Consider the following 23,617-nt stretch of genomic DNA (forward strand, 5'->3'; position numbering starts at 1 on the left):
CAATGAAATCCACGGAATGTTCAATGTTATGACAGAAATGTTGATGTTTGCATCCACTTGTAAATACTATTTCTTATGACATCATCAATGACCTAATTAAATGTGATTGGTTAAGATGAGTTGGCTTATGGAACTACATTTCTGGGGAATGGGGATGATTTTCGTTAAAAGCTCAAATGAAAATGACAGAAACGCATTACTTGTAGTTGTAATACAGTGCGATAGCGTCTTCGTGTGAGCAGTTGTTAAAAAACGCCACCTAGCGGAAATATATCTGCACCCGTTGAACTTTGCCTAATAAAGCTCATTACTTGTAGGGGCATCAATAAACTATGGAGTCGTGTAATGTGGTGCATTATTCTGTTGTAATCAATGTGATTAATCACAATAGCCAACATACAGTCAAATATCAACTTGAACCAATTATCAACTTGAACCATTCATTCTTCATTAGCTTCAAATACAGTCATATCATAATTAATGTACTAGTAATTATTGGATACTTTACTTACAAATATCTTAAGGAAATGAATGAATAACGTTCGCATCAGCATATTTCTAGAAGTAATAAAGCAAAACTAGTTACAGCAATCTCTAGCACCTTCTCATACTAGTACTATTGTCTGACTATTCACAAAATCAATAGAAAGTATCTTTTGGAATATTCTGCCATCAGTGCTAATAAATATTGAGAATTCATCTTGAGAGAGGGTGGAGTGTCCCAGTGACAATGAAGGAAAGAAATTTTCACGTTTGATCCATTCAAAAAATGTTATCCAATCAAAAATCCTATGACTATAAGCCTCCTTGGCCACAGGAGTATACAATCTGTGATGTTTTTCCTTGAAATTTATGTAAATATCCCTTTTAAAGTTCAAAAATACTCTTGGACACCAAGAGATGCTCTTGGACACCAAGACTTTGTTTTCATTTGACTGACAGTGAAAGACATTTTGGAATGTTTGAGAACCAGGACATTGGCTTGGTACAGCCTAATGCCTGATGATGCATTGATCCTTTTCAGAAGCATAAATACTTGCTCTACATATTGGAATTCTAACGATATTACAAAACTGATTCAAGCTGTGCACGTACATATAAGGCACCCCGAAAGATGCACACAGAATATTTTTGTGTGTAACGTTACTACTTCCAGTCAAAAACTACTGATACTTCTAGTGTGTGATATTTACTGATACTTCTACATTTCTTCCCACTGTTCTTCTCCATTATCATTTTCATCAACATCAGACTCAGAATCATGATAATTCTTGCCATAGCCTTCTACAACAGAGAAGGAGATGTTCCGCCAAGCTGCCAGTTTCCTCAGGTACTCCAGGTCTGTCGTCTTCAGTTTCTCACAATTCACCACCATCACCTCGCTGAAGTTATTTGCTGTGTTCATCAAGGCCTCGATTGTTTTCCGCGTGATGCAATGACATTCGATCAACTTCAAAGTCTGGAGACTCTCAAACTTGTTGTACTTCATCACATCGGTCATGAAGTCATCTGTGAAGCAATGAACATACTCCAGGTGCAGTCGTTTCAACTTAGGGGCGTTTTTCAGCACTCGTTCCAGCTGGTAGTGGACAGACTCTTCTGGCACGTCGTCAACATAGATGTCAAGTTGAAAGTATTCAATACTTTGGAATACAGAGTCTTTTACCTGCCGGGCTGGCTCTTCAGCAACACCTTGTACATTCTGAAATGCTAAAGACAGCACCACAGGACAATGGGAGGCGACAGCAAGCACGTCTACTTCTGAGAAATCAATAAGTGTTACCTTCTCCAACATAGCACCAACTTTACTCAAGAAGGGGATAACGTCCCTCTGAAATGTGCCATTGCTGAGCTCCGGGTTGGAATCTGCAAGTGCTAAAATCTTCAGTTGGAAAAGACTCAGCAAAACCTCTTCGTCTATGTCTGCCACCATCTCTACGTTAATCACAAGATTCGTTAGGTTGGGGCATAACTTCAAGGCCTTGATGTATGAAGCCGGTGCTGGTGTGAATGTTTTCTCGCCTGGTGAATCTTTCGCAGTCGCCGATGAAAAGCTGACATAGTCAAGCTTAAGAGGGCTCAGGGGAAGGTCGTGTAGAAGACACTCCTGATAGATGCCATACACAACAAACCCAATGTTGTGCTCAGTGTACAATTCTTTCAGCTCTTTCAAGGCTCTTATTACATAGGATACACCAAAGAGGGTGACTTTGGTTAAATCGTACATCCACAGTTTAGTGACCTTCTTGCACCCCTCCCCCGATTCCCCCAAACCACACAGCTCAAACAAGCCGACATCTGTGACATTGGTCTTCATTATTCTTAGCTCTTGAAGTTCTGGACATCCACGAGCCAGAGTCATCATGGTAGTGTCGTCAGCTTTGGTATAGTTAATGTCCAGCACCCTCAGACGGGCAAAACTGCCCAGCATCAGCTGGATACTGCAAACTGGCAACTGTTTACGCCCGAGCAGTGAGACGTCTTCCAAGTTCTGTAAGTGAACGAAAAAATCTTCAAATTTGTGATTCATTCACTAGAAAAGAAGCAATGATGAAGCAAACACTTATATATATTTTTTTCACATTTTAATGTTGATGCAACAATTTGTGAAATATAAAAACAGTTAATGACACAATTTTGTATGATAGAGGTTTTCTGTTCATTGAAGTCATAACCATTATAACATGAATCCCACTGCAACCATATTGGCAAGTAATTGGATCACAGCAGCAGAATATCAACATGCACAACAGACAAACATTTAAATCAATCATAGCGCAAATGACATCAAATGAAAAGTATGTATTGAAAAAAGTGGTGAAAGGTAGTTCAATATAGCCTTTTTGAGGCCGTAGGGGCAGTGGATCGTTATCCACTGTGTCTAGGGCGGGGTATTGACACCTCTCCTTCCACCACATTTTACCTCCCCAGCCGAAGTCAGGTACCCATTTTTACAGCTGGGTGGAGTGGGGAGAGTCATGTTAATAACTTTTCCCAAGGGTACAATTGATAGCATGTCAGGGAATTCAAACCCAGGACCTCTCGTGGCTGGGCCAAACACCCTAACCATTATACCAACACGACGCCTCTAAACGACCAAAGGATGAAACAGATACAAAACTTACTGGGCATCTCATAGAAATGAGTTTAGCAGAGTCAACATCAATGATATCGAGACACTTCTCAAATCGCAGACACGTCAGTCTATCGTGCGCCACATAGTCCAGGTGCCAGGACTGCAGCTGTTCTGTCTGGATCAGGTGATCAAGCAACGACTGGTACAGGTTGGCACCTGGAACACAACTTGACAAATTACATCACAGGAGTCTTCGTCGCTTGCTAAGTTTGAAGCTTAGAAAATCAAAGCCGGAGCTTTTTTTCTGGAGAGAATTAACGTGTGGCAATAGCCAAACCATAGCAATAAATTAGTCCGCTGCCCAACGTACATGTATATATCATAACGTTATAAACAGATTTAGGGACTGCCTTAAAGACAAAAAGTTGTGGGAAAGATTATTCGAAACTTAATAGTTTAAATATATTCATTCTAATCAAATTACTAAACTTGATAGCAGAAACTGAACTCTTTGATTTCACTCCATTGTCTGACAATGAGATAAAATCGGCCTATGGTGTTTGTGGTGTTGTACAGAAACATTCTTTCAGCTCGTAAGTGCTAGCAAGGACTTGGTACTATAGTGACTTACAGAGATTATGTGGCTGCCTTGTGTCGCTGGTGATCTTAGGTAGCCACACTGCGATGTGTGGTCCGTCCCACTGCTCCCGGGGCAGTCTGCACACCACGTCTAGGCACGACGTTTTAAGGGTCGGCGGGGCCTTCAATACAGGCATCCTCTAGAAATATATGATCAGGATGATCAATAAGCCCATTCGTAATTCGTAATTGACTACGCAGCAAAAGTTCAGGCCCCCGAGACGTAAAGAAAACCCGTCTGGGCATTGTTATGCAAATCTAGACAATGTCTGAACGAGAACTGTTTACAAGCCAATGGCCTTCACCTTTGAGGCTTTGACAGTAGTAGTCGGAATTACGAATGGGCTTACACCAAAGCATCAATATGTTATGTTGTGTGCGTAAGATGGAGTTCTGCTTGAAGTTTGGGCAATGATTGGGAATGGTGCACTGTGTTGTTTAACGGGCAGTGCTAAATGACCTAAATTACTTCGGATAGTCCGGGACGAGATGCGAAGTAAGATAGAAATGTACTTTTATTCTAAATCCTAAATGCCTTATAATGTCCGATGCAGTGTTCAACAAAGGAGGTTAAAATAACCTCCTTGGTTCAACTGACGACCCCCTCCCCACCCAACTGTTGCATTGACTTGCCCACTTCGATAGATCATCTTCCAACAGCGGGCGTGAAACATAATATTTATCTGAGTGACCGTGAAGAAACAAGAAATACAAAACATACCGAATGTATCCAGAAAATCGTCGTCAAAAAAGACCAGATAACAGTAGTTTGGAAAACCACGTGTTGTCCTATCGCGCGATCCTGGGTCATTGACACGCTATGACCCCAAGTGGCGCCAAAGAATTCAATTTGAGTACTCAATTATTGTCGACATATTTCTGTCTGTAGTACAATGTATAACGTTAAACGTTAAGTACGAGGTACCAGGTCTACGACTGCTCTGTTTGGATCAAGTGATCAAGGAAAGCAGCCCGTGCAATATCTACACAGAAATGTTAAAGTTAACTCGATTAAAAAAATCAGGTAAATTTCATGAATGGGTTCTACTACTTCTTTGATCAATCAAAAATATCTTCAGCTCTGTGAAGTCCTGCTAACAATTAATTCTATTGCATCAATAAACATGGCACTGAAATGAATCTGTAAAAGTCTCAAAAAAAGTACGTAATACTACAATCAGAAATATTTCGACAATATCTGGGTACTCGGGTTACTCCTGTCTCATTGGTGGCATTTGGGGTCATGTGATGTCAATGACCCAGCGTTTGGGGTCAAGCACGGGGTTTTGTAATACTGCACGAAGTTTTCGCAATTAACGTTGGTATCTAGAGACATACGGTAAGTTTTGAGTTCCTGTCCTACAATGTAGTATTAACACATGTTTCCTGTTAGCTATTTGTGTTGCATTTGTGTCAAATGAGACCGCCAAAGAGGGTATATTCTAGGCTCTACTGTACCGGTAGACTAGAGGAGTAGAAATCGGTATAGAGGAGTTGGCCAGCCAATATGTAGGTCACAGTTGCAGTTTGCAACGTGGCAAACTGTATCTATAGATATAGTTTGCCCCGTGGCAAACTGTGATCTATATCGGCTCTTTTTTACCGATTTTTAGTCTTTCCAGCCTGCCACGTCTGGAGCCTGGTAGAGGCTAGGTATACTCGGATGTAGCTAACAGTTGCAAGCCCGCTGTGTGGGGAGGGGGGCAGCTGCCTATACCGTACAGTACGTATACTAGTACGTGTGTATAGGATAAAGTCAAGCATGTCCAACAACGCGACAAGAATTATGCATTTTACAACGGCACAATCTACAGCAGTTACCAAACAATACAGTGCACCATAAGTTGCCTAATTTTTGTGTTTGGGCCGGCGCTTGAGTGTTAAATAGACGTTTCATTTGACCTAGAAACTATTGTGATTCAAAGAGGCCATCTCTTATAGTTAGTCGTACGCAATACATGTACTGTAAATCCATTTGATATTGCGGTTGATAATTTCAACAGTTGGGGAAGGAGGGAGTAGTTCACAGCATTTAATTGTAACTGTGGAAACAAGCATCACTGTCTCAAAAGTTAGTAATCAAATATTTGCGAATTGCGATGATGAAATTTTTAGTGGTTGACTAGTTTAACTGTTAAAGTAGGTCAAATTATATAACCGTTAACAAATAAAGAATAACACTATATCATTAGCACTGCTCTTTTTTTATACAATTCTCCTTCAGTGCCAGAGTTGGCCATGCCTACATTTCATTTCACAATTTAATTATACCTATCTGCAGCTTAATAATACCTAATTTCTAATGTAAGTGGCGATGCATAATTACCTGTTGTAATGTTAGTGTTACTGTAAATCACTTTAATGTAGCAGCAGGAAAATATAGCAGTTGGGGGAAAATGGAGTAGGTCACGGCACATAATTTTAACTGTTGGAACAAACATCACTGTCTCAAGTATTAGTGATCAAATATTTGCGATGATGAAATTTTAGCTGTTGACTAGTGACCTTTAAATCAGCTAAAATTAAGTTACTGTTAACAAATCAAGAATTACAGTATATAGACGCTCATTCAGAGTTTTCTTTCCAGAGGATGCCTGTATTGAAGTCCCCGCCGTCCCTCCAAAGGTCGTGCCTAGACGTGGTGTGCAGACTGCCCCAGGAGGAGTGGGACAGACCACACATCGCAGTGTGGCTACCTAAGATCACCAACCGCACAAACCAGCCACATAACCTCAGTAAGTTGGTCAGCTTGGAAAACAAAAGCTGAAATAATGCTTTTGTAGAAAAGGGATATCGAACAGTTTATGTTTATTGGCTTTGTGAAAGAAGAAAAATGGCAAATGAATACGGAATAGTTTGGGTATTGTGTGCTTGTAAGTGCTGTGTGAAGACTGCTGCCTACCCCTGTGTCAGGGACCCCCACAGCAGTATGATCAAATACTGGATACTACTGCTACTTCTATTGGCAAATAGTAGTGGACAACCTCAAGCCAACCGTACACACCCACGCCATATATTCAAAAAGACGCTGTAGCTTTAGGTGTGGGCTAAAATAAAGTTCTAAACAGGAACTATGCGCCCACAGCATCTTTTCTGATGATATGTTGTGTGTACAGTTGGCTTGAGGTTGTCCACTACTACTGTTCTTTTATTGTTACATGCACAAAGTTGGTCACCTTATAGGTCTATATAACCTCTGCAGTTAGGAACTATATTCTATATAGACTGACCAAGTGACCCCTTACCACAAGGGTTGTCAATTAGTAATATAGGCTAATAGCAAAAGAAATTCATCATGTCTTTAGGCATTTTTGTCAGGCTTTCTACTTTGTTATTTTCTTTTTGTCTCTTTGAAGAGACAAAAAAATGACAAAGTAGAAAGCCTGACAAAAACGCCTAAAAACATGTCAAAAAACAGCCGGAACCCCTTCTCTGCTTGGAGAGTACTACTATGATTCTTCACTCTACTGCTTATGATTGTCAGGAAAAAGACATAATTGACTATCAATTTATTCCACATTTTCTGAAAAATAAAACTGTGGAAACAGATATTGCATATTTACTGGAGCAGTAGGAGTATCGAGTACATGTACATTGATAGATTTAGCAGAGAAACATTACAGGATTAGCTCTCAAGATCTCTTGTAGAAAATATTCCTTTGTGAACTGTACAGGTCTTAGCTTGAAATGTAGCAATTGACGGGAATGTAAGTCAGCTGATATAAGTATAAAACATCTATTTCTGTTGCAGGTGCCAACCTGTACCAGGCGTTGCTTGATCACCTGATCCAGACAGAGCAGCTGCAGTCCTGGCACCTGGACTATGTGGCACATGAAAGTCTGAAGTGGATTCGGTTCCAGAAGTGTCTCAAAATCCTCGACAACGACTCCGCCCTGCTCCTCTCTTCGAGATGCCCAGTAAGTTAGTTTTTTTATATTAAACTTGGAACAAAAAGTTTGAAAAGGTTATTTTGGTGGATGATATGTCTGTGAAACTTAAGAGCAAAATTGGAGTGCTTTCACCACGAGATGTGTTAAATAATGACCGGAATAGGGGTCTGGAGTCTGTGGTGGTGTCAAGACCACTCAAAATCAAAGGGGCTTATCTGCTCATCACCACAAGATGATTTTGGTCTTTTTCAGGATAACAATGTGAAGTTATTTGATCAACCTTCATTGAACTTACGTAGGGAAGATAATTTCCAACCGCATTTGAGCCATTGTTCATATCAGGTCATACATCTCAGTAATCTGGTTATAAGTTATAACATTCCTGGAAGTTTTATGTTTGCAGTTTTCTCTCACCATGACCTCTCAACATAACCATATACTGTATGCTCTGTCTTGCATTATGTTACTACTATCAATATCTGTTTCAACTGCAAACTTAAAGACACCATAAACTCTTGATTTGTACCATGCCGCAAAATTTAAAGCCCCACTATGTAGTTTTAGGCCAATACAGAAAGTAGATTTTCCTACCGTTTCTTTGCATAGCAAGTTTGATCAACTCTATAGAATTGCTTACCGATATTCAGGGAGGGAGGTTACAACATTACTGCACCATACAAACATACAAACTGTTATCCTCCATCCAAAACAACACACAGTGTGAAACCAACACATGGCCACACATGGCTTCTGTACTTCTTATCAGCCTGACTGCCCAGTGGGGTGCCTGTTTACAGTTGACCAGTTTCTGTAAAAAATCATCCTTACCAGAGTTCTTGCAGTTTTGAAGGGAAAATAAACACACTTTATTCGGATACCTTTCAAACTCAAAGAAGACTCTCTACAATAAATTAATAGTTGTATTCTACCCTCTTGGAAAAAGCTATGAGTGTTTCCAAAGAAGAAGAGCTTCATGACATCTGGCAGTCTAAAGTGTGCCTAAGTGATTAGACCACCATGGGGGTCCTCCAGTGCACTGGGATGTTGTTGTTTATCTACTATTGAGGTGGTGTCCAGGAGTTTTTGTTTTGTTTTTATACAGTTCTCAAACACCCAAAATAGACAAAATAATGAAGAAAATATGCTGAAAAGGGGTTGTACATGTCAATACCTGCCATTCACATTAAGATTTGTTCACCAGAATATTTTCAATTTTTGCGCCAAAATCTTACATAGTGGGACTTTAAGTGTCGAGAACTTAAATGAATTTTCAACTTGCCAAAGGACAGGTCGAAAATCTTGACGAATCCATTCTTTTCAGGTGAAAAGTTTGATTTTTTTTCCTGCAAGTTTTTATATGTCACATTAGTTCACAATTTCCCCTGCAATACCAAGTTCAAGTCCTTTGAATAAGCTTCTTTCAAATTCCTATGATAGATTTTTCTCATTTTTCCTCCTTGCAGAACCTGCAAGATGTCTTCATCAACTCATGCACACACTTGCCACTGCTGGGAGTCAACTGCTTGGTGTGTAATTTTTCCAACTTGAGGGTCCTGGACATCACCAATACCAAAGCAGATGACGACACGATGGCAATGCTGGCAGATAGATGCCCAGAACTACAAAAGCTGGACATGACGGGGACCAATGTCACTGACATCGGCTTGTTCGAGCTGTGTGGTCTGAGGGAGTCAGGGAAGGGGTGCAAGAAGATCAATCGGATCATGATATACGGCATTCAAGTCACCCTCTTCGGTCTGTCCTACATGATAAAGGCTTTAAAACAGCTTAAACAGCTGGGCACTGAGCACAACACTGGGCTCGTCCTGTACGGCATTTATCATGACTTTCTTCTGTACAACCTTCCATTGAGCCCTCTGAAGCTGGACTATGTCAGCTTTTCTTCACGATGTCTGAATGACTCGCTGCCGGTGCCTGCTTCATACATCCAGGCCCTAAAGTTATGCCCAAACGTGACGGGTGTAGTGCTACGTTCAGCTATGCTGGCAAACGTGGACGAAGAGATTTTGCAGAGCCTTTCCCTGCTGGATACCTTGGAGGTTGAGGAAGATGAGTACAGACAACTCACGTTTCAGAGAGAAGTCGTTCCCTTCCTCAGTAGAGTTGGTGCCAAGATGCAGTCAGTCACATTCACTGGTTTCTCAGATGTGGACATGCTGGCTGTCTCAGTCCACTGTCCTAAGGTGCAGGAGTTATCACTAGAGTATGTTCGTGGTATTGTGGAACATCCAACCCAGCAGGTGAAAGACTGTACATTCCATGATCTTACGTCACTCAGCGTTGAGATTTACGACGAGGTGTCACAAGAGGCCCTCCAATACCAGCTGGAGCGAGTGCTGAAAACTGCACCTAACTTGACGATGCTGCACCTGTGGGGTGTGGACTGCTTCACAGACGACTTCATGGCCGATGTGATGCAGTATAACAAGTTTGAGTTTCTCTGGAGTTTGCGGCTGATCGAGTGTCATGGCGTCTCGCGTAAAACTATCGAGGCCTTGATGGACACAGCAAGTAACTTCAGCAGAGTGATCGTGGAGACTTGTGAGAAACTGAAGAAGTCAGACTTGGAAGACATAAAGGACCTGGCAGCCAGTAAGAACCTTTCCTTCAACGTTATGCACGGCTGGGGGAGACCATCGGAAACCAACAATGAAGAAGGAGAGTGGGCAGCGATGTAGATTGGCTTGACAAAAAGTGACGTTTTAGGACTACATGTAGATCTCCAGGTGGAAGTTTTCCATAGTTTCAGACTCAGAGGAAAATGTTTAACTCAAATCACTTTGATCTATTTTTAGAAACCCATGTGATAAGGATGCTGTAGCTTCATAGATACCATTGTGCATCTGTAGGCCATGCTGAATCAATCTTTTTAATTTGGTTCTTGTATATGCAGGGAGTTTTGAATAAATTTGATGGGTATCCAAATCACTTTAATGTGAGGTTACAGAAATGTTGAACATGATTGCAGAAATTCAGGGAGAAAATCATGGATTATATTTTTGTACAAGATACAATGAAAATAACAATGACTATAGTATCCACTTTAACTTACTCTTCAATTGCCATTACCGTCTCAGGTGCTTGCTCCTTGTTTTGTACGTCAGCTTTTTTCATCAGATTTTATGAGCATAACAAAGTTGTTGTTTTTAATCAATAAGTACGTTGTAAACGGTCTAGCATTTACTTTTATTTTGTGTTTTTTGTCTTACAAATTCCCACAGGTGACTAACTACTAGCACATGTATCATAATGTAATCATTGCTAGAGAGAATTACTTGCTATTATATTGAGGTTGTAAGGTTGTAGATATTGAAATGTTATGACAAGTACATTGCAAACAGGTAATAGAGCATGACCCATGGTCATGATATATCAGTACAAGTCAAAATAAAGGGCTGACAGTCATTTTTTTTCATATTTGATACAGAGGTAGAAGAAATAAAGGACATCATTGTGGGTAAAAAAGTATAACGTCTCTACAGTATGTTTATGTGCACACATATAAGATGGTATATCCTGAACTAATCAGTCCCTTACTGTAAATGCATTTAAGTTCGCATGGTTTTTATTCGCGGTAGGGAGAGAATGGAGTGTTCGCGGCGGTTTTAAGTTTGCATTGAAACAATACTAGCGCTACAGTCATAGGTGGTTTTAAGTTCGGGCTGAAGAGTTCACCGCGAAATCCGCGAACACAAAACCACCGCAAACATTCCTGCATTTACAGTACCTTCAAAAGGTGAAACTCGGAATCGAAAGTTACAATACCAAAGCCTATTGTCTTTTCAACGCTAAAGGTCCTGGTTGTTGAATTGACGGGTCTAGATCTACCCCAGCTTCTCTCAAGTGCAGATAACCATGGGGCCATTCCAGGCAGCACAACTAAACTGGTAATCTTCAGTATTATAGATTTATCGGCTGCCGAGCCTTTAAGTTTAAGCTCGTCTGCGGACAGCGCTTCTGGTTGGTCTGGTTACCAGGTTATACATCAAGAAACCAAGGAAAACAACCTAAGCTATTGTCTCTGTCTATTGTATGATGAGGCACATTTGGCATGTTTGGATTTCCATGTTCATTCTGCTAAAAACAATACAGGGTTTCAGTGGAGTTTGCGGTGTCCATTCTACAGGGTGGTCATCAGCATCGTAGAGTTGATAGTGGAGTTGGCAGCTTGTATTGCTCCACTCCTGCACACAGCCCAGTCAGGGAAGGTGTCGATGCCATAGATGGGCACGCCCAGGGTGTTGACCATGACCATGAGAACCAGCAGACTTGTGATGTTCATCAGGAACCCAGTCTTCACCTGTAGAGTAGAAGGTAAAAACTGTTAGGGAAAGGTAACAAATTGTTGAAAGAGAGACTGCTTATGTTTACTAACCTGAGTGCTAGCCTTTTTAGCTTCCGTACGCTACTCAAGCTCCGCTCCTCCGCCTCCTTTTGGCGAGGAGCGGAGCTTGGGTAGCGTACGGAAGCTAAAAAGGCTGGCACTCAGGCTATATGTTAACAACATGAAGGATTCATCCAGATCCTTGTTTAAGCTTTCCATTAGACAGAATGCTGTGTTTCATCAGTAGTGCTATATAGCACAGTTATATAAAAGAAAGATAAGACCATGTTGATTTGATTATATGGATGGCATCCTCCAACTGATGTGAGCGTACGAAGAAAAAAGTTTGCCAAAAAAAGGTTTCCTTCATAATGTAATCTTAGTGGTCAGGAGGTTTGAACAAATGACTGAAACACATTACGGTACACAAACGATGGATCTTTATTTTCGTTCTTTCACATTTCCTTGTTTGACTTGGAAATTGGTATTGGTATGACATTGGTATCCATTTTTTTTACTTCTTTTTTTTTGCAATTTATGGCATAGATTTGCTCATTTTGCAGTTGCTTTGTATTAAAATTGTTGCATGCACGGATGTCATCCAGGTAATCTTATCAACATGGCCTAAAGAGTTCATTGAGGCAAGGTGCAACAGTCTTTTATGACTGGTGGTGTAATGCAGCTCACCACTGGTTGCATTTGGCTGAACATGAGGCAGAGTGTGGTGGGTTCTTTAACGTGCTTGAGGCTTGCCCAAACACTGGACTTACGATTTTTAGCTATGAACTGTACTGATCTGAATATTGGAGGTATGTACAAGGTCAAAAACTTTGTTAGAAAAAAAGAATGCTCACCATGTCGGACACTTTGATCCCTCCGTATGAGAAGACGATGGCGTTCGGCGGCGTTGCCACTGGCAACATGAAGGCGAAGGAAGCCGCAATACCTGCTGGGACCATCAGGAAGTACGGATTCACGCAGATTCCCTCTGCCTGTTGAGAGACACTGAGATTTATTTCTTGACTTCTCACTTACAGACATGGAACAATTGCTGTTTTTGTTTGTTTGTTTGATTGTGTGTGTGTGTGTGTGTGTGTGTGTGTGTGTGTGTGTGTGTGTGTGTCTAACCTACTTGCCTTACATGTGGGTAAAGGTAAAGGTAGTCCCATTGCCTTTTTGAGGCCGTTGAAGTAGTGGTTTGTTATCCACTGTGTCAAGGGCACGGTGTTGGAAGGCGGAGCCCAACCCTCTCCTTTCACCGGCTTTTACCTCCCCAACCAAAGTCAGGTACCCATTATTAAGACCTTGGTGGAGCGATGAAAGTCTTGTGCCTTTCCCAAATTGACAACATCGGTGGCATGTCAGGGGATCCGAACCGAGGACCTCTTGGTTCTGGGCAAACCACCCTGACCATTACACCAACACGACGTCTACCTAGTATGGGTAAAGGGGGTATTGTGTGACATCTCTGATTACTGTTACGTTAGTTAATGACATCGTGATGTCTTCCCGCCATTCAGACGCCTAGATGTATTGACATATACATCACAGATGGTTTTCTAGACTCGTACCATTTGCGCCAGGATGGGGATGAAGATGCTTGTTGCTGTGACGTTACTGGCCACCTCTGTGAAAACGGCCACCCCGATGCACACAATCAGACAGATGATCCAGGCCTCGATCCCTGCAAGCCTGCTGAACTGCTGCCCCAGCCAAGCCGACAGCCCGGATTTCTGGGAGAAATGCGATTCTTTTAGTTTAATGATCACTTCAACGACGAAAGGCAAAGGGGTACATTTGTAGTGAATTTCATAGAATGATAAAAGTTAATCTGTAGTTTTGCACAAACATGTAGAAGTTTTGAAATTACTAAAGTTTTCTTTGCATTCTGTAACTTGTAAGCAAAGCTTACCTCTACCCCGTCAGCAAGTGCGAATCCACCACCGAGCAGCAGTACGATGTGCCACGGCATCTTGCTGTGAACGGTCGGCCAGTTCAGCAGGCCTGGTACCGGGCCGGGCTTCTCTTCATCTGCATCAACATGTGACACAATGTAGCATGCAAAACAACAATTTTGACTTGTTTAGAAAAATCTACATGTATGTGATTAAACCGAGTCATCCGTATTTTGGCAATTGATTAAGATACTTTCTCAATTCTTGATTCTATACCGTTCTCTTTGATTTCTGAAAATGATACTTGTGTATGGGTCATGATCATCGGACGGACATTAATGCTCTTACCCGGAAGGGGCGAAGTCTGCGACTTGTAGTTAACGGTACGTACACGAGCGCCAGCGAAAAACGAGTGAAAGTTTGTACAAAAAAGAGTGCAAATGCAATTGGCACTGTACTGCAACGCATTCAGTTGTCCACACGTTACAATACTATGGGCCTGGTGTATGATAGAACCACTTGTTGGACTACGAATTTTTACAGCATATTGCGCTGCACCTGTGTGAATAGTATGCTAAGGGAGTCGGCTACAGACCCTTATGCTAAATTCTGCATATCCTACCATCTTTGCTCCGACAGCAGAGGAATCTTGGCGGACGCGACGGGAACACGAACAAGGCGAACGATACTATCATAGCGGGGGTGGCGTCGGTGACGTAGCTGTAAACGCGGTAAAGAATGGTACAATAGGTCCATGAACTGTGATATCTAGAGAGAGAGTATTTGATCATCAATATGAAATAATGTACTTGTATTTGGTGTTCAAGCCTTGTATGACATAATTGAAATTCCTGCAAAATATTCCAATTTAACAAAACTCACTCTCTCCCATAGCTTAGTCAGCCGAAGGGGCAGCATAGCGTTTTCACCAATTTTACATACAATTCTAAATTAGGATGGGACTGGGTGAGGTGAGGTGATTATAAAGAAAATGACTCTACTGGATTAGCTTAGTTAATCACTTTTATCTACTATGTATGTATAAGCTATGTATTGTATATATTTCACTGTATATGTCACATACGTATTAGTTTGGTCACATGTTAGCCGACCTGTACCTAGCCCTTCGGGGCACAAAAGTACAATAAAGGTCTTTCATTCATTATAATGACCAGTACGCCGCAAATTTAAGGTTTGATGCTATCCAGTTGGCAGTACCGCCAGACTTGTGTGAATTTCTATCCATACCCTGGAATGAAGTAATACGCCCATCCAGCCTGCCTATCTCCCACATCCACAAACTTCAGGTCCCGGAAGAACCAGAGAAGAACCAGTAGAAGGAAGTGAAAGATCACACCGCCTTCCGCAAATCTGGCCGAGAAAAAAGTTATAAAGGTTATAAAACAATCTCTCATTCAATGCAGTCACAGTAGTAACCAAAACCTGAATGGAAATATACATCAGTTCATCAACAATCCCAGCTGAGATTACATTGTATAAGCTGCAGAAATTAAAGAACCTGTTTTCTACTTAATCTATATTGATCGTCCTTTTAGTTTGAGTGAGTGTTATGATAATATTTGTATCAAACAACACAATCCGGTCACGAATGTTTCAATGTTTGCAATTTCATTCGAGATATGTGTTGTATATTCAAAACTTACTTGTGTTTTTGAAATTGCAAAATTCATATAATCTAAATTTTGTATATAATGATATCGTTTTTAACATGAGCTGACTTGTAAATACCTAATATACAAATCGGACTTTCCAGTCTGCCATGTAGTATTTTCAATTATGTTTCAAAGTTTCAAAGAGTGTTATAAGTGAGACTTTACAAAATGAATGAGGCTTACGAGATCGGTCCCAGTTCGTCGTAGGCTTTCCTGATGACTTCTTCAGCGCCGCTTCTCTTTTTCCCGCCACAACAGGAACATTCTTCCGCACATCTGAGGAGGCACAAGAGTTATGCCTCTGGCACATGTAGACAGTTGACGAGCTTAGGCCGTATTTCTTGATAGGCAGAAGGTTGCCGGATTCTAACATTTAGAAAGCGTCGCGCGTAGTTTTGTTTGTGTGTATTCCTTCATATGGGAAACATATGCTAAGATGTGCAATGTGCATCATATCACTCAAAATATCGTGCCAAATCATTTCTCTACTTGGACATCAAATTCAACCAACGACTAATACCTGTGAGTACTTTTAGAATAGTATTCTACAGAATTCTTCATTTCAAATACCACATTGTAGTTTTTGAGTTGATCTATCAAAATACCTAGCCTCCGATGCAGACTCCTCCCGGCTGTTTTCTTTTGCAAGTTACTGTTTTTATACTACTTATAGTATAAACCAGTAACTTGCAAAAGAGAACAGCCGGAAGGAGTCTGCATCGGAGGCTACAAAATACTTAACAAAGGCAATCAGAACAGTCAAAAAGGATGTGAAAAAAACAGGCATGAGTAAGACGGAGACAATCATTGAAATAAAGGGAGGGGTAGTAACCGCTATCGGGACGGATTATAAACTACGATAATCTTACCTGCAGCCCACGAATAGAGTACTAAGCCACAACCAGGCCAGAAATAGAGTGATGACCATACCGGGAGCCGCGAAGGTGAACCACTGGAGGAAATCAACCCCACCACTGCCCGGAAACAGTCTGTAGGAAGCAAGGAAAATGTACGTCATCATGTTTCCAGCGAACTGTATAAAGTTCACTGATTGTCACTCTATGCACCACTTTATTGCAATGACGTCTGTTTTCCATTCTTTAAGTCTTGCTTGATTTAAGTTTTGCTTGATTGGAAACCTATGAACGTATAATCTATATCTTTCAATTGTGATTTGTTTCTTAGTTGTTATTTTCATCGGAGCGTTCTGCGTACATTTGTATACGTATATACGTACTTTACACCAAGTTATCATTATCCATACACTTCAACTGGGAAAACACTGCGTATATATGGCTGATCAACTTGATCATTACATTGCAGTATATGGCACAGATAAGTTAAGCCCCCCTCTATCACTGGACCCGCGGCACCATCGAATGGACAAAGCACTCAACGAATTTTATCGAAAAAAAAACACCGAATCTTTTCAAGCTTTGTGCGTTTTGTTATCTTTTTGGGCATACTTGTATGTTTTGAATGATATTCCCATTACAAAGTCAAGGGTAACACAAATCCAGTTTAGTGCCGCGGGTCCAGTGGGAGGGGGGCTTAAGATTGATGCTGTAACGTACATTTCCATCTGTTCAGAGACGATGAGGTTCGGAGAGGTACCGGTGAGAGTCGCTGTTCCTCCGATGTTGGCGGCGTAGGCGATACAGAGCATCAGTCCTTTCTGCATCGACTGGCGACGGGACGATACTTTCTCCTTTACCTCAGGCTGGTATCATAAGAACAGCTTTGATCACTCACGTGAAAACACACACTTACATCCAGCAAAGGAACATTTGTGGTAATCTCCAAGCAGATCAATCGGTGGCAATGACAGTATCCGAAGAGCAAAAGCAGCATTATTGGCCACGGAGAATGCTGCCTTTGCCCTTTGGATACTGTCATTGCCACCGATTGATCTGCTTGGAGATTACATTTTGGAGCTGTAAGAAGAAAAAAACTTGGCGTCTGAATTGATTAACGCATTTTATTGTTCATTTAAAACCTTACCTTTTCTTCATCTTCGTTATGTTCTTTTGTTGCATTTTCGTTAGCAATTGCACTGCGAAGGAAAAAAACACGATGAAGCTTCAGTGCAATGAGATGGATCTTGTTAACACATCGCTGTTGGTTTGCCATTTGTGGGTATGTATCTTATCTGTTTACCTTTTCGATATTACCTCCTGGCTTGTAACTAATTGTCATAATTCATTTCAAGCATGCACATTGTAAAATAATGTTAAAATAAATATTATCTTATTAGTGATTTAATGAGTTAGAGGGTTCTTAGGTCATTAATTCGCGAGCGCTATTAGACTGCAAAAGTATTGTGTTATTCGTACGGAAAATCACTAACACAACTTTTTCACTTAATTTGTCTTTTGGCATCTTTTACTGATACTAACTAACTAAATGTGCTAAATAATCAAGTCTGCTAAACGTACTCATATACGTGCGTTTGGCCCTCCACGTCGATGGTCTCCAGCTCAAGGCCTCCATTACTTTCTCCTCTCACTTTCCGTATGGTATCTACAATAAGGGTCAATTAGCATTCTTTTGATTCACACAACGACCATGAAGCACGTAGTTCTAACCAGGAATGATCTGATACTTACAAGATTACAGCAGTATTCGTGCAAAGGCAAGTGAGTGCTGATAGACATTTCCTTCACATATTGTATGCTAAAATCATCTTCTGCATAAAATTTACCATTTTTCATGCATTAGAAGTATTTGCGCCTACACAGCTCCAAAATGTCCGTCACTACGCTCAAAAGCATGCTTCCCCGACTCTCCTAGACGGTGAAGATTACAATAATAATGATGATGATGATATTTTTTATTGGTCAGAAATTACCCGTGCAATGGCAGCCTTTCTAGTGCTGAATTAATACAGGGTTTACAATCACATAATACACATGGCCAACAGATACATATTTGCTCCACACTTGCATTTTGTGGAACAAGGGTCTGGGCGGCTGCCATTCGGCGCCACCAGGTCACCTTAACACTACCTTCCCCAACCGAAATCAGGTATCATCAGTAGAGAAAATCAAAGGATAATATCACCTTCTTCAGCCGCCTGGTCGTCTTCCTCCTTGAAGAGTTCTGCCAGTACGGCGGCGCCTATGGGGGTCATCATGGCGGTGGTGGCCGTGTTACTGATCCACATGGACAGGAACGCCGTGGCCAGCATGAAACCCAGCATCAACCTAGAAAAAAAAATGTGTGGTCATTTCGCATTAAACAGGTCTTTACGTCCATGAAAAATGGAGGCCTAGTTTTTTGCGTATCTGTGTCTGTGTATGTGTGTCTGTCTGTGTGTATGTGTTTTCGGATTTTATAGTCTGCATAAGTCAAGAACCTCTAGATAGTATTTGTTATGTGGGTAGGTCTTTGAAAGACGAAGGTCAAGGTCGATTTTGGACCCCCTGGTATGTGACCTGGGTACTGCAGCAGAACTTCCAGTTTTTGTATCTTTTGTCCTGGACGTGCTATGGTCTTGTTTTTGTTTTTTTGCTGGCAGAAAGCTTGTGATGTAAGGAAGAAGTGGTATAGACTTCGGCCCCCTACCAGCGTGCTCTGATTTGTTAACGTTTTCAGACTATAGGAGAAACTCACAGATAGCGGGAATTTAGTAGAAAATGGCCAAATAGACAGATAACATGCAAGAGGAGTTAGCGGGCCAGGGAGTACAGTTTGTACCCTTGGTCCCATCATTTTTGTCCGCGACCTGTGGAGCCTGTGAGAGGCTACAAGCACGACGTCAGTGCCACGTGCATTCAATTTTACGCTCAAAATACGAGACCACCTAGCCAGGGTACCATCCTCCGCAGTCACCGTAGTAACGTAGTTAGCAAGCAAAAATATTGAGCTAGCGATTACTACGAAGGTGGTACCTAGGCTAGAGACCACCTCCACTCTGGGATAAGGACGTACCATCTTGGCTGCGACCCGACGACCAGTAGAACCCTGAGTGCGATCCTCTTGTGCAGGTTGACATGTTCTATAGCTACTGCCACCATCAGGCCGCCTAGGAACAGTACATTGGTGTCCTGGGTACAACATAGACATCGGTATGTAAAATTTGTATCTGCAAAGGTACTGTCCACTAACGTAAGCTGAAGCGGCGACCGTTCAGCGATCAATAAGCGACCAAAATTTCCATTAGTTCAAACGAATTTCATTAGTAGTAGGAGTAGAGAAGTGTATTTTGTGAGGTTTGCTGTCTCCCTAATCATACTTTCACATTATAGATCATATTCAATTCAAGTCATGGGTCATATAAATCAAATTTGGGTTGCTTAACGGTCTCCGTCAGTGGTAAGGAGTCAAGAGGCTGCCTGATGACCGAATTTTGATCCAATTCTACAAATTTTCCATCATCCGCTGGTATGAAAGAGTAACTTCAGGGATGTGCAATAAGCCCACTCGGAGATTTGAGTGCGCATGTGCAGTGTCAAATGTAAAGGCCCCTGGCTTGTAAACAGTTTTCGTCTCGATATTGTATCGATTTGCATAACAACGCCCAGACGGGTTTTGTTTACGTTTCAGGGGCCTTCACCATTAACACTGCACATGCGTACTCGAATCTCCGAGTGGGCTTATTTGGAGATGTAGAACGAGAGAAATAACCACGGAGAGGTAACCTGATGTAGTTCATAGTTCGTACCTTGAGGTAGTTCTTGCTGACGTCACCAGACGGCTGTACGCCCATGACCGGGTAGAGTATGAGCGGGATGAGAGCGGTGACAGCCAGGGGCACCACCTCGAACATCCAGTAAAACGCCATGATGATCACCACGTACGCACATGCTGCTTCCTGGGGTTAAACAAGAGTGTCTCTCATGTGAATAGGTAAACATATCAAATAATGTTTAGACCTTAAAACTGTTAGTGTAAGCGATAAATAGGTAATTATATCAAAGAATGGTTTGACTTTAGAACTAATAAAATAGTTGATAGGTTGAATTCGACATGCTGAATTATCCGTATATACTTGTACGTAGCTTAATTCCTTTGCATCCACTTTTTTATTTGCATGTATAGTTATAGAACACCTTACGAAAGTCGGTATACTTTTGTTGTATCAATAAAGATTGCTGTTGTGACTAGTGAAGGCTGTGTCCGGAGGTGTCATTTAGAACAGCGCAGCTGTTAACTGCATAACAGGACAATTGTTTAGAATGTTGATGGAGATGGACTATGATTTTGGACAACTGGTTGGGCATTGTCATCAGATTATATAGGTATTTTTTTATTCCTTTTTGTAGTTACGTATCTATATCTTGTGCCAACCATACACCCCCGCCTCCAAACAACGAACCTTTGGTGACAGGGCCATCCAGTATAAAGAAATGATTGATTGTTTGACTGATTGATTGATTGATTGATTAATTAGTAGTAAACCATTCATTCATTCATTTAAGGCAATACTCAAGATATATTACGTCATCCATAAAAAATCTGCATCATAATCTTATACGATTACAATAGAAAGCTGTATAACTGTGGCGGTAACTTTCCCGAATGTCAGTTTGAGAAGGATAACTCAAAAAGTTATTGATGTTTTTTTAATAATTTTAAGGCAGTATCTATATTCAGATCAGATTAGAAAATTATCTAAGAAGTCTATATTGTAATTAGATGGAGGTAAATACATACCTAGAGTCCTAAGGTAACTAGGTTGTTCAACACGCCAGAAACTAGGTCAGCTAGCATATAAGCAGGGACTGTTTACTATCATTGCCTGCTACTAATTTATTAAACAAATGCAGAGAGAGAGAAATCACTAACTCAGACTGACAAAACTGCTGTTTAGACCGTCTAGTGAAACGACAAGGGAAAGGGCTAAAGAAGAAGGTACATGCAGACTAAGTTCATTTATCAATGAAGGTTCACTACGTACAGACGTGACAACATAAATCGGATCCTGCCTTTCAGCTGTCCTCAGCATGTTTACTGTGTAGATAAATATCCGTGTGTACATCATGTATTTACCTAGGGCGTCTGCATTAATGCACTAGTAGGGTTGACCCTTCTACCAGCGGACTAGCTGTAGTATAGAGCTTGCACCACCGTGTGTGTGTGTGTGTGTGTGTGTGTGTGTGTGTGTGTGTGTGTGTGTGTGTGTGTGTGTGTGTGTGTGTGTGTGTGTGTGTGTGTGTGTGTGAAGGATTTTAAATAATCAAGGGTTGACCTTTTGCCATCATAACCTTCTTTTAATGTCACAATCGCCATCGCCGCCCAAGGCATACATTTCAAACCCGACCTTTGATACCTGTCATAGTGCCACGATGGTACACCTTATAGCTTAGCTATTATTGCATGATTACGTCATTCAAAAAGAATCTGCCTCAAATCATGTAACGTCCCTTCAAAATTGATGGCCAGAGTCAGCTTTATCTAAAAATGACAATGGGTAAGAACATTGTGAAGTGCGTTGCTTTGCTCTAGCGAACATCTTCTTGTACAAAACACATGCAAACACACCCCATTCACAGTAACTAGTCATGCATATTGTAAAGCTGGTTTTTAATTATATAATTGCAATCTAATCCACAGACAAGTAAGGCTTTTCTACATGGTGCATGAAAGAAGGACTTATATAATCTTTACTTTTACACTCCAAACCGTTCGTTTATGTACTTGTGCACGAATTCTTTTTGATTAACTCTCAGCTGAACTACGTGTAAAACGTACGTATTTGGTCGATTCCTATGGCATTTGTTACGACTGGTGGAGACTACATGTGCAATATAACGTGTGTAATATGTTACACATTAACCCCTGTTCCAGATACCAACCCACTCCGGTAGCCGCAAACTGATAATGACTAAGCACTTTCTACCTATCCACCCCCTTCCCACCTGAGCCTGCGACCACGCTACGACCGACCATTCATTCATGAACGCCGAGAGACCAAAAATATTTGGCAGATGACTCAACGAATTCTATAGGTAAAGAACGATTGTTTTTCTCTCGTTTTGTCGTTTAAATCATACTGTTACATATTGAACTTATGAAAGCAATGGTCACAATTTTGGTCTCTGCATGGTTGCCATTATTGGAAAGAGGTGATTGTGGATGCCAATGTCGTGTTACGCATCTTGTTAAGATGGCAGAAACACAGTGCGAGCAAATCGGTTCGTCAGCAAAACTTTGAAAGGGATCTAAGTCCACTTCACCAGAAAACGAACTTGGTGTCAAAAGGGCAGGAACATCGACTAACATATTGATCTGTTGCTTTTTACCACAATATGACGAAACACGATTTTTTTTTTAACTTATCTTACTTATCAAGTAGCTTCAAAATCATTTGACGGCGGTAAGGACACCAACGTGCAAACCTTCAGCGTAACACATCTGTCCTGAGCGAGCATTGTGTTGGCCTTGTAAACGCCACCGACAAGCGGGCAAACAATTCAAATAAGTGTGATTCCTCTAGCAGAATGTGGGAAATACTGTGACCAATCATTGAATACTCATTATGAATTGCTACACACATTACATATATAGAGGGCGGTGGAAGGTTCTGCCTTCCAATGCCCTAGACACAGTGGACAACAACTCACTGCCCCTACGGCCTCAAAAAAGGCTATGGGACTATCTCTACCTTTACCCCTTTTTTCACGTAAATTTAAAGGGAACTTACAGCAGTGGTGGTCTGTGATCTCAGAGTGATTTTTCTGGTATTATATTTACATATTTAAGGTGATCTCTGAATCTTTCTTCGGTAATTCAACCGCTAAACCCTATTTAGTTTACGAACGTCCACAGTGCAAGCCGGACCGGGGCCGTGTTGATCAAACAACACTTTAACATACCTTGTAGAAGTCCTTCTCGGCTACACCGAAGTATATAGGCAGCGGGCTCGCAGCAATGGGGATGAACCAAAATATGACTGATCTCCGGAAGGCCCAGAGTTCCTTCAAGACGTTGTATCCCATCTTGCAGACGATCTACCGCCTGACGCTACTTTGGAAATCGCCCAGCTGCCAGGTATAAGTAAACACGTTACAGAGCACCTGTCCCGGCCGGTCAGTAATATGTAACTCAGTCTTGGATGGGGACTGATAAACTAACATGGTGTGTAACCAAAGGGTTT

The 23,617-nt window shown here is 41.3% G+C and overlaps 3 protein-coding genes across 5 annotated transcripts; 1 reads left to right on the forward strand and 2 right to left on the reverse strand.

Annotated features, from left to right (window-relative positions):
- Positions 1-346: 346 nt before the first annotated feature.
- LOC136447008 (uncharacterized) lies at positions 347-4,602 on the reverse strand. 2 transcript variants are annotated; one of them, XM_066445674.1, is made up of 4 exons: positions 4,437-4,601; positions 3,708-3,855; positions 3,126-3,292; positions 347-2,491 (listed from the first exon to the last, which is right to left on the reverse strand). In XM_066445674.1, exons 1-4 carry the CDS (start codon positions 4,524-4,526, stop codon positions 1,202-1,204), a joined length of 1,695 nt encoding a protein of 564 aa, XP_066301771.1. In that variant the 5' UTR covers positions 4,527-4,601; the 3' UTR covers positions 347-1,201. The 2 variants fall into 2 exon arrangements, with proteins under 2 accessions (XP_066301771.1, XP_066301779.1); XM_066445682.1 differs by lacking the exons at positions 3,126-3,292; positions 3,708-3,855 and having other exon boundaries at positions 4,437-4,602.
- Positions 4,603-4,948: 346 nt separating this feature from the next.
- LOC136447022 (uncharacterized) lies at positions 4,949-11,032 on the forward strand. 2 transcript variants are annotated; one of them, XM_066445693.1, is made up of 4 exons: positions 4,949-5,054; positions 6,303-6,450; positions 7,467-7,633; positions 9,070-11,032. In XM_066445693.1, the coding sequence occupies exons 2-4, from the start codon at positions 6,306-6,308 to the stop codon at positions 10,303-10,305; spliced, it is 1,548 nt and encodes a 515-aa protein (XP_066301790.1). In that variant the 5' UTR covers positions 4,949-5,054; positions 6,303-6,305; the 3' UTR covers positions 10,306-11,032. The 2 variants fall into 2 exon arrangements, with proteins under 2 accessions (XP_066301790.1, XP_066301797.1); XM_066445700.1 differs by lacking the exon at positions 4,949-5,054 and adding an exon at positions 5,340-5,433.
- LOC136446977 (solute carrier family 13 member 2-like) lies at positions 10,790-23,570 on the reverse strand. The gene is made up of 15 exons (XM_066445640.1): positions 23,337-23,570; positions 20,183-20,332; positions 19,450-19,565; positions 18,580-18,722; positions 17,955-18,039; positions 17,521-17,572; positions 17,094-17,239; positions 16,389-16,508; positions 15,703-15,795; positions 15,095-15,217; positions 14,469-14,566; positions 13,864-13,982; positions 13,523-13,684; positions 12,806-12,943; positions 10,790-11,927 (listed from the first exon to the last, which is right to left on the reverse strand). Exons 1-15 carry the CDS (start codon positions 23,457-23,459, stop codon positions 11,748-11,750), a joined length of 1,848 nt encoding a protein of 615 aa, XP_066301737.1. The 5' UTR covers positions 23,460-23,570; the 3' UTR covers positions 10,790-11,747.
- Between the last annotated feature and the right edge of the window lie 47 nt (positions 23,571-23,617).

Source organism: Branchiostoma lanceolatum, chromosome 1 (genome assembly GCF_035083965.1).
Source record: "Branchiostoma lanceolatum isolate klBraLanc5 chromosome 1, klBraLanc5.hap2, whole genome shotgun sequence".
NCBI lineage: Eukaryota > Metazoa > Chordata > Leptocardii > Amphioxiformes > Branchiostomatidae > Branchiostoma > Branchiostoma lanceolatum.